The sequence below is a fragment of the Myotis davidii genome, unplaced genomic scaffold (genome assembly GCF_000327345.1).
Source record: "Myotis davidii unplaced genomic scaffold, ASM32734v1 scaffold892, whole genome shotgun sequence".
NCBI classification, from domain to species: domain Eukaryota; kingdom Metazoa; phylum Chordata; class Mammalia; order Chiroptera; family Vespertilionidae; genus Myotis; species Myotis davidii.
Genome location: NW_006284341.1, coordinates 1,338,424 through 1,349,987, shown reverse-complemented (window position 1 = coordinate 1,349,987; position 11,564 = coordinate 1,338,424). Strand labels below are relative to the sequence as shown.

Below are 11,564 nucleotides of genomic sequence, written 5' to 3'. Positions count from 1 at the left end.
CTTTGCCCTGCCCCCCAGCTCTTAGCTCCCCCCCTGGGTTTCCGATCACTGTCAGTAGCAGGGGGCTTCTTCCTGCTTTCCCTTTCGCCTCCCTGCATTGTGCCTACATATGCAAATTAACTGCCATCTTGTTGGCAGTTAACTGCCAATCTTAGTTGGCAGTTAATTTGCATATAGCCCTGATTAGCCAATGAAAAGGTAGCGTACGCCAATTACCATTTTTCTCTTTTATTAGTGTAGATAAGGATATAACTGTTTTCTTATTTCATTTTGACATTATTTATAGCTTTTCTCCACTTACTCATAATTCAATTTTTTTAGCCTTTTATTCTAAAAGGCTTTTTGTCCAAGAGAGTAGCAAATCACTTTTACTATTATTTCTGTGTAAAATTTTTTTAATACCTGGAGGACATATCTTTTATCATTATTACTCTTCTTTTTTAGGAAAATTTGTGCTTCTAAATGAACTTTAGAGTAATTTTGTAAAAGTTCCTTTAAAGTAATTTCAGTGGAATTTAAATTTTACTGACTTTTAAAAGCTGTTTTCATTAAAGGAAATGTATTAATTTTACAAAGGAAGGAATAAAATTTTTAAAAGGACGGAAATATCTATAATAATTTTTATTAACAATTTTTAACAGGGGAAAAGAGAACAACTTCCTTGTAGAAAAAACTTTATCCTCAAAACCCTTCCAGTCACAAACCACAATCACAAGCTTGTTGGTGCTTCCACGTGTATCGAAGAATTTCGATCCCAGTTCATTTTTGTAAGTAAAATTACTTACTGAGCTAATGTTGATATTTTTAAGATGAATTTTTCCTTTCCTTTAAACCTTTCAAAATCTTATTTAAAAAACCTAGGGGTTTAGATGTTTGAGATTTTTCTTTTTAATCTGTAATATCCAAAAATAAACTGCTTCCCAGAGCCATCATAATACAATAACAAATTAGAGGTAGTTAAGCCTTTGTTTACATATTTAGTTAAGAGAATGCTTTCACAAGGATATTTCAGCCAAGAAAATGCAGTTCCTCCCTTTACGTACTATATTTTTATATGGAACCATGTAATTTAAAAAATAGTTATGTCTTTAGGTTTTAAAGTATAATCATGCACATACAGAGTAGTCAAGCTTGCACTTATTTATACATTCCATTGTCTGATCATGTTAGAACCAGGCCTGGAATTCAGATCTGTTTTACTATCTTGATTACTATAGCTTTTTAATAATTCTTTAAATCAAAGTTGGTAGTCTTCCAACTTTGTTCTTTTTCAAAGTTGTTTTGGATATTCTGGGTCCTTTGCATTTTTATATGAATTTTAGAATCACTTTGTAAAAAATCCACAAAAAAAGCCAGCTAGAATTTTGACTGGGATTATGTCGGATCTATATATTCATTTGGAAAGAATTACCATCTTTGTTTTTCTTTTTTAAGAATTGCAATCTTAATAAGTCTCTTTTACATCTTTTAACCCCAACTCATTATATCTCTTCATATATTGAGGCCTTTAACTTCTCTCAGTGGTGTTTTATAGTTTCCAGTGGACAGATCTTTCATTTCATTTTTGTAAATGATACTGTTTTAAATAGAATTGATTTTTTTTATATTGATCTTATATCTGGAAAACTTGCTAAACTCACGTATTAATTATCAAAGCTTTTTGTAGAAGCTATCAGATTTTCTACATCATGTCGCCTGTCATTAAAAATAGTTTTGATTCTTTTCAATATGAATAACTGATTTCTTTCTCTTGCCCTGCCTTGAACATTCAGAGCTATACCAAATAGAATTACTAAGAACTAATCTCCATCCTTGCTCCTGATTTTTTTAAAATTTATTTATTGATTTGAGAGAGAAAGAGGCAAAAACATCATTTTGTTATTCCACTTATTTATGCATTCATTGGTTGAATCTTGTATGCACCTGACTGGGGATTGAACCCACAACCTTGGCGTATAGAGATGATGCTCTAACCAACTGAGCTACCTGGTCAGGGCTCCATACCTTGCTCCTGAGTTAAGAAGAAAACATTGTCTTTCACCATTAAAGACATTAATATGATATTAAATATGATGTTAACTACAGCTTTTTGTAAATGCCCTTTATCAGACTGAGGAAGTGTTTTTTTATTCCTAGTTTGCTGAGAATTTTTATCAGAAAAGAATGCTAATTTTGTCAAATGATTTTTTTTATCTATTGAGAGATTATATTTTACTTTTTTTTACTTTGTTAATATGATTAGTTACATCAGTTGATTTTTGAATGTTAAACTATCCTTCCATTCCTGGAATAAACCCTACTTCTTAATGATGCGTTATTTCTTTCATATATTATTGGGTTCAATGTTAAGATTTTGTTTAGAATACTTTCTTGTATGTTCAAGAATGATATTGGCCTGTTATATTCTTTTGTTACAGTCTTTTTGTCATTATCAGAATAATGCTGAACTCAATGAGTTAAAAAATATTGCCTCTGTTTTTTATTTTCTGGAAGAATTTGTATAGAATTGGAATTATTTTTTCCATAAATATTTGGTAGAATTCTCCAGCAAAGCTGTTTAGGTCTGAAGTTTTCTTTGTGGAAGAGACTTTTGCTAGCTTGTATTTTCCAAGGGGTTTGTTTATTTCATCTCAGTTGTCATTGCCTATTCGCTTAAAATTGTTCATAATACTTCCTTATTATCTTTTTAATATCTATAAAATCTGTAGTAATATCACCTCATTTCTGATCCTTTGTTTCTGTTCACGTTTATTGCTGATCAGCCTGACTAGACAATTATCACTTTAATTGATCAGTCAAAACTTTATATCTTGGGCCTTGTATTGGTTTTTTAAGATAGGTGTCATTCCAGTCTCTTATTTCATTTTGGTTGGAAGCAAAAGTTCTCTTCACTAATTTTAATATTAAATAAAAGCTTTTCAAAATGTTTTGTAGTGCCTTTATAAATGTCAGTGTTATCTTTCATATTTTCAAATGAAAAAAGTATACCAGCAAACATACACATAGTCATAATAAATATTGAGAGAACTTAAATTATTTCTTTAAAAATCAAAGGCCCGAGTCCTCTTTAAACCCATAACACCCAGCCTGAGGGCCTGCTTCAGTCAGTGCTCCTTTCCTGACTTCCTTTATAAAGTCAACTGTTCATCACACTAAAGTAACTCAGTTACAAATTTAACAATATAAGGGTTTCTTTTTATTGTTAAAACTTAAGCTTAGAAGCCCCACACTTAGGGAATGAAAGCCTTATAGTCATTGTGGGTTTCATGGTGTTCATAAGCAGATACCTACTTTGAATGAGAAGTACATCCCATCGATAGCATTCTGCTCTCTTCTTGTCTGTCTGGCCTTCAACAAAAGAAAGAGGCTTTAGGCACCTGAAATATTGCTTACTCCCTTATCCTCTTCTTATGTTCACCAACTTACTGACACCAACTTACTATCACCAACTTAAAGGTCTTCTCTAAGCACAGTAACTGGAGAAACAGCTGAGGCCTAGTTATAAGCTTTTGGCTAATTACTTGTCTGTTATTTTACTAACTTGGTATTTATGTTTTTAGGAACATAGCTACAGTGTAATGGACAGTCCAAAGAAACTTAAGTATAAATTAGATCATGTGATCAGCGAGCTAGAGGATACCAAGAAAAGTCTGCGGAATGTTTTAGACCGAGAAAAACGTTTCCAAAAATCATTGGGGAAGACAATCAGGGAATTAAAGGAGGAATGTCTCATCAACCAAGAAACAGCAAATAGACTGGAAGCTTTTTGTTGGGAGTATTGTCAGGAGAGCATAGACTGAGACTATATTTCATGAAATAATTTTACATTATGTTTAACTTAAAATTTTTAGAAAGTAATTCTTATTTACCATCATTAAATACTGTCTATCATTTAGAGTGCTTCTTTGGATCCTCTTCAGCATTAAGCATTATAGTTGTTATCCAAAGACAGTTTTTGAAGACATGCAGAAATTTGTGTTAGTTGTCATGTTTTGGTGTGACTTGTGACAATTACGTTTTTATATACCTAGACTAGTGCCAGGTCGTTATTGTAAGTTAAAAGATCAAGAAAATTCCTCTGGACTAAGGAAATGACATATCAGCCGTGTTAAGCTATGGTAGTAGAAACTGAGCACTTCTTCGGCAGCAGCAGAGTTTCACTTCAAAGGAATACTTTTATTGTTTACATAGGTACTCTTTATGGTAAATACGTTCAATTACACTTTAAATGTATCTTACTATAAAGCAGAATTTATAACACATGTCATCTTGGATCCATTCCAAGGTGCTTTTGTTATCAGTAATACCAAAAGATCTTTTTACAAGACATCTCATGGTACTGACCCTGAGAACAGCATATGGTACAGAACTTTAGGCTTTTAAAGTTGTCCAGAGACAAGTTAAGAAGACCCCTGAAGAAGGTCTGTTTTCAATACAGTACATTGTTCTTCCTCACTATGAGTAATTTGGTGTAAACCTGTGTGGCTTTAAAAATTTCAGAAGGGGTCATAAATCTGATTTTTCTAATAGCTAGTTACTCTGACAGTTCTGAACATTCTTTTTTTTACTGGAATTTCATCATATGCGATAGTAGTTGGAATTTGAGTGTCGATTATTTCAGTGTGTTAACTAGAAATGAACTGCATTTTATGCTAAAATGTTTGTTATAATTTTATTTGTGATATATTAATATCAATAAGGATATGGTAACTTGAATTATTTTATATTTAAGAATTCTCTGTTTTAATGCATGTTATATTTTTATATAGGATTCCAAACCTTCCCCCTGAATGGGATTTTACCCACATTTAACGGATCAGCATTATGCTAAGAAATCACTGAGGTCATATATTTTTGCTACCTTAAAAAAAAAAAAAACTCATTAGTTACTCATTATTTATTTTAGTTATTTAATTTTGAATTCATACTGGACATTTCATTGGGAAGTTTGGATATGACCTTAGGTTTTATAGTGATATGGAGATTTTTTTCCCTCACCCTATTTTTTATGTAAAAACGTCAATGAAGAGTGGAGAAAAGTACAGGGGGGCCTTGACTTACGAGTTTAATTCGTTCTGAGACCGAGCTCGTTAAGGAGCTCGTTAACTCAAATTACTCTATCAACTCAATGCAAAAAATCGGCTGAGAGACAGCTGGTATCTCAAAAAACTCGTTAGTCGGGACACTCGTAAGTCAAGGCCCCACTGTAAAAGGATAGATCCAAAACAGTGTGTTCAAATTCTAGCTCTCTACAGGCTGCTTAGAATAAATCAAGCCCGAGAGACCTTCACAAAAGTCCCAGCTTCTGCCACTATCAGTTACCAGTCACTTTTACTACTTGTGTTCTTTTTCATTGGTCTTCTTATCACTGAGCGAGAGATAACTGTGAGAAAATATTGGTTTCATCAATGACTTGGAGCTACCTATTTGCTCTTTATTTTTATGGAGAAGTGATTACCAATAGAAATATGACATAAACAAGGCCCTCCCCACCTGCCACCCCAAACAAATACCTGAATACACTATATACCTCACTTCACGGTTCCCAGAGAACAGTTCTTAGCCTGGGGAAGAGCTGTTCTATGCAGAACAAAACCAGTCATCCCCCATCCAGAGGTTCCTCCAGCAACCAAGGTCAGCCTAAGGGTTTCACTTTGTTTTAAGTCTTGGAGTGGCCTCTGGATTCTGGAACAAACCAATATACAAGTTCAACCTCAGCACCAAATCAGGTATGAAGGACTTGACATGGCATTTTTCTCCATATAAAGTTTAAATCTTTAGACTTTGGTTGCTAAAGTTAATCATAATTATAACATAGTCTTTAATTGGAGAAAAGATGAACTGTATTAAAATATGTGTGCTTAGTTTTAATAATAAAAAGATAAAATTGTTACAGAAATAACTGGGAGGTGAAGAATCTGTTATATATTTGAAAAATAAAATATTTTCTTTAGTAATGTGCTCTATGTGGTTTTTGTACATTTAGTTATTCAATAAAATGAACCAAAAAAAATCCAAGAGTTTGCCTTAATTTTTTCCACATTTTCCTCACTACCAATAATTCTAAAATCATAGAGTTTACTAGGTTAGATGACCAAGTGGCAGGCCTGCTTCTACTACAATTTGGACCTGCCATAGACCCCTTTCCTGCTCTGGGCCTCACTCAAAACTGGCAGCCTTTCATGTCACCCAGTGTAGAGCAGAGAGCAGTATTCTTAGGTGTGAAATATGCTGCCTTAAAACATAGGCATTAAGCACTGTGCTCCCACCTTCATCATGAGATGCAATGCACTAATGTGGCTTGTACTTCAGTGGGGATGTCCTAGCATGCTCCTGGTCACTGGACACCTCTCCCCCAAATTTTACTGATGTAGGCTCCTAATGCCTTTCTCCTCACTGTGCACTGCTCTATTGGATGACATGCATGGTCAGTAGATTTCATACCACAACATCTGAAAATTTAAGTGTTTGAGTCTCATTCAGTCTCATTTATTTAATATTTATCTTAGGCACATAAAGAAGTTTACAGACTAATATAATTAATGTGCTAACCTATTACATGTAATGCTTTCAAAGCCCCATACACTATTGTGTGGGATACAAAGATGATAAGATGAGGCATTCATAACCTACAGGGATATACAAGTATGTAACACGAATACAGAGAAGTGGGCAATTATCAGGACTGTGTCAATTAGAGAAGGCAGACTATGAAACTAACCGAGCCTCAAAGTTCCAAAATGGAACATCAGTGTGTCAGTGTGCATTTTTAAAGTTCTATCCTGGGTCCTGGATTCTGTTAGCTCCCTCCTTGGATGTGACAATAAAAGAACAAACTACCCAGAGACCTAGGTTCCAATCTCAAATCTTCCACTTGCTTAAATACAGTCTGTGCCCTCTCGCAATCCAGGACCTCTTGAGGGATGTCAGAATGCTGGTTTCAGCCCAATCCCCGCAGGCTGTCCGACATCCCCTGAGGGATGTAGTAGTGCATGAAGTGGCAGGCGGCCGAGGAGGACCCCAAGCCCAGGCCAGGCACCATGCCTCTCCTGCTCACCCCAGCCCTGCTACGCCTGCCGGCTCCCCTTGCTGCTCAGTAGCTCTGTCGCGGAGGCAGGAGAGGCTCACTCTGCCACAGCTGCACTCACCAGCTGTGAGCCTGACATCTGGCACCCATGGATCATCAGCTCCGTGGCACTCCCACTGCAGCTCCTGCGTTGACCATCTGCCCCCTGGTGGTCAGTGTGCACCATAGCGACCAGTCGATCAGTCAACTAGTCATTTGGTCACTTAGGCTTTTATATATATAGATGAGACCTGGGTCAAGTTAACTGAACCTCTGAGCATTTACAAAGTGGACAATAATACTTCCTCACCCACTTGTGAGAATTGTATTTAATTGTGTGTAAAACATAGACCATACAATGAGCCTTCCATATATTGCTTTCCTTTCTTTAAATCCCATGCCAGAGTTAACAGGAAGAAGGGCAAAAAGTAAGATGGGGAAATGAGTTAGGGAATGACAGTAGCCCAGTAGGCTATTTGGGCCTTAAATAACCATCTTTCCTTGTGGCAGCTCAAAAGCAGGAAAGGAACATTCCCCCACTGAAAGAGAATATTTTATTCACCATCCTTCTCTGCATTCTGCCACCTCCACCCTGAAAAGCCATTTCCTAGTAATCCATTGTAGGTACATCTTTCTTTCATTTATTCAACTTCATAAAGCACCTTAGATGGTGCTACTCAAATGTGGTTCACAAACAAGTGTACACGATAAAGAGCTTGCACCAGAATGCAAATCAACTATATCTCAAAGCACTGTTTAGTTCAGTCAACATTTTTTTCACAGCAAGACTTTCTCGGTGAATGAAATAGTGTGCTGATTTACATTCTGGAACAAACACCTTATTTCATTCTGGACCAGTAAAAAAGAGTTCACAGAGTAGCGATTTTTAATAGAACTATCTCAGAGTATCTAGTCACTAAATAGTCAATCTTTGAATTAACCTTAGCTTATTGGTTTGTGGTGGGTTGACAGTAGAAGAGGTCCCGACAGATCTGTGTCAGATAACAAACTTTCCAAAGCTCGTGGTAGAGCCTGTGCAGTTGAAAGATAACATCACATCAGACTCAACAGATCTGGGCCTCATGCTTTTGAAAACAAGTGTTTTATTAAACAGAGATAGTGAAGTGTACAGGCTGTGCCGAATGCTAACCACAAATACCGGTGATGAGCACCTTGTGGAGACGGGCATCCCACTGCAGACTTGCCAGCAAACTGTACTCAACATACAATTTAACCAAAAACGAAGGGGACTGGTGTTTATGAAAGAGATTTTGTAATGGTACAAAATGTTGCCAGGCTACACAGCTGAAGGCGATTACCTCTGCAATCCTGAAGATTTTAAGAAATGTTTTGGTTGCCACTCTCATTATGACACTTGTAGATGACTCTTAAGTAGGGAATGTCTTACTGAGATGGACATTTCACCTTTTTTGTGGCCATCACCATTATCTGGCCAATTTTTGTTGAAAAGATATGAAATGCTTTCAACCAGCAATAAAATGTGGCTATCTATCCAAAAAAATCAAACAAGGCCCATAGGGACTAGAAACTTTTAGAGTGGAATGAAAATGTATTCTGTAATTTAAATCTAAATCCAGTTTTGGCAAGTTATTTTTAAATGTACTTTATGGCACAGAAACTGCATGTGCCCAAAGAGGGCTATGGGAGGATTGTTTGTAAGAGCAGAAAATGGAAAGCAACCCAAATTCCAACAAGCGGTGAATGGATAAATAAAACTATGGTGCACCCATATAATGCTGTAATAAGCAGCAATTCAAAAGAAAGAGATGGATCTCTATGTATTGGAATGGAGAGAAAAGACATTTTAAGTGAGAAGAAATAATGTAGGCAGCAACTCAAAATACCCTGTTTATATAAAATAATTTTAAATCTACCTACAAAACAATTTCTAATTGCATCTGTGTGTATATATACAGAAAAGGGAATTGAAGGATCTGCCAACTGCTGAAAGTGCTTCTGAGGAGAGGAACGTATAGTTCTTGTGGCAAAGACAGAGGGAGGAAAGGGGAAGGGAAAACATCCAGGCAGGGAGGGAGGGAAAGAAAAGAAAGGAAATTAGAATAACAGCGTTCTATGTATTTAAATAAAAATATTTCATTTCTTAAAAACTAGTGGTTGATTGTTATCATTATCCTCATCATCTCCTTGAGACACGAACTAAACTTGGATCCAGATCTTGAATTGCTAGCATTTCCCATGAAACTTGGATATTTTAAAGAACTCTCACACCCCTGTCAGCTTAGCGATTGAGATTTACAGAAAACACTGTCTGGGTAGGTACGGTTACAGATTTTAGTTAGCTGTGACTAGCCACCGAGCAGAACCCTAAAAAAAAATTTAAAAACACATGCTTTCATCCCCTGCTGAGAATCTTTCAATCCAGCTTTCCAATTGACACAGTACCTCAGAAAACTAAGAACCATGACTTCAGAGTACTGATATCTGAGAAGTGTGGCACACTCTCATAGAGCTTTCACAATTCATAAATCCTCATATTTCTGACTTTATTTTATTTCAGATACCCAGGTTCTAGAGGAATGTTTATCTGAGACAGAAAAGTATTAATTTTCAATAATAATGACAGCTAACATTTACAAAGTGCCCATCTCTATTCCAGGTGCTTAAATGTTAACTCACCTCACAACAATCCTATAAGGTAGGTACTATTATTACTCTCATTTTACAGGCGAGGAAATTAAACAGAAATGTTAGGTGACTTGCCCAAAGTACAATGATAAATGTTCTCATCCTTATACAAGGAGACACATTGTCGTCATCCCTGATCTACAATGCCAGACCTGGAGGTTTTGATTCACTAAATGTTGAATTGCTATTGAGCATACACAGTATCTAAGGCTAGACTTTGATCATTCCATTCAGAAGCTCTAGCTGGGGCAGTTACAGGTCAAAGGATAAAATGTGAACTCATCCTGTGTCTGAAGCTGGGGAGAGCCCACAGTTACTCATTACCACAATCTGAATCTGTCTGCTGCTACCACCACGCATTCATAGGGCAGCGGAGCACTCAGGTGACATCACCTTACCGCATACATCGGCAAGACGTTCTCAAGTATCCATGGGTTTCACCTGCACAGGAGTTTGTCTAGTCACCTGGTTTCTCTCAGCTCTCAGAAAGAATGCATGGAATAATAAAAATCTAATCTCTGTTAATGCTTCACCCAACCACTAGAACTGACATAAGTTCCCACTCTGTGTCTACATCTATAGTAGTTTCTAATCCAGTACAGGAATATAAAAGTTAATAGCTCTTCTTTTCTGCTTAGCAAGCAACACTAGGCTTAAAATAGAATCTTCATTCCCTGTGTGATTTGCTACTATTAGACTGTGATGGTAATATTTCAGAATCTGTTTTAGCAAGTCACATGCAATGCACTGTATATGACATCAGGTACAGCCAGATCCAGGGGTTCAAATAATGTTAGAATCTGATACCGCTCCACTCTGCTTGATCATGTAGGCTCCCCTTCATGTAGGTATGGCCCTTCACAACTTCAAGTCCAAAGGCAATTGTGTGCCTCTTTTCCAGTCATTCATGCAACAGGCCAGGACTAGTTTTGATTGGGCCTGTTGACTTGTCTTGAATCAAATGCCCACCCCTAAACATATCACTACGATCATAGGACTGCTATGCTGACTGGCAGGTGTAGGCTACAGGCAATCCTGGAGACAGGAGAGTACAGAAATGATGTTTCCACAGAGGGAACTCAGAGCTAGGTAATCAGAAGAATTGGGATGGATCCTGGGCTAGGCAAGCAAAAATCAATGGCACTGGAACACAGTGGTGGGGACACAGCACCTGAGTAAAGATTCCGTGTTAGTAAATTTGTTCCTGTACATTGGTCCACCAGGGTAAAGAGGAACAGTGTAGGAGTATTTTGGTCCTTGTTATGATGTGGTAGAGAAAGCTGCCTTTAAATGCAGTATTTGGTTAAATGGGAAAATACAGAATCATTATATTTGGTCTGAAAATTATATTCTACTAGAGGCCCGACGCACGAAATTCATGCAAGGGGCTTGGTCCTCACAGCCCCTCACAGCCTCGGCTTCATGGGGAAGGTCATCTGGATAGTCATCTGGATGGTTGGTCAGCTATTTGGCCTAATTAGCATATTTGCTTTTTATTATATAGGGTTGCTGATCTTGTGACAGAATGGTCTTCAACTCACTATAGACAACATTCATTCATTCATATGCTCATGCATTCATGCAGTCTTGAGGAATGTACTGAATATCTGCCATGTGGAAAAAGCACCAGGGGTCACCCTCAAATAAATGACAGCCTTTGAAGGTGAATCTTCTAAGCAGTGTCCCACAACTCTACCACTATGGACTGTTGTTCTTCCCACTAGTCCTGTGAAGTAGGTCCATGGTGCTTGTGACATTTCTGAGAGAATAAAACAAAAATTTATTCTGGGTGATTTTCTAAATCTTTTTATAATGGAAAGTTCCAAACAAA

The 11,564-nt window shown here is 36.8% G+C and overlaps 1 protein-coding gene across 2 annotated transcripts in view; it reads left to right on the top strand.

Annotated features, from left to right (window-relative positions):
* The window catches only part of THAP6 (THAP domain containing 6), a 13,350-nt gene extending 8,297 nt beyond the window's left edge, over positions 1-5,053 (top strand). For both annotated transcript variants that reach the window (XM_015570415.1, XM_006754573.2), the window contains exons 4-5: positions 642-767; positions 3,561-5,053. In XM_015570415.1, coding sequence (XP_015425901.1) covers positions 642-767; positions 3,561-3,800 — 366 coding nt within the window. In that variant the 3' untranslated portion in view covers positions 3,801-5,053. The remainder of the gene's footprint in view (positions 1-641; positions 768-3,560) is intronic.
* Positions 5,054-11,564: the final 6,511 nt, after the last annotated feature.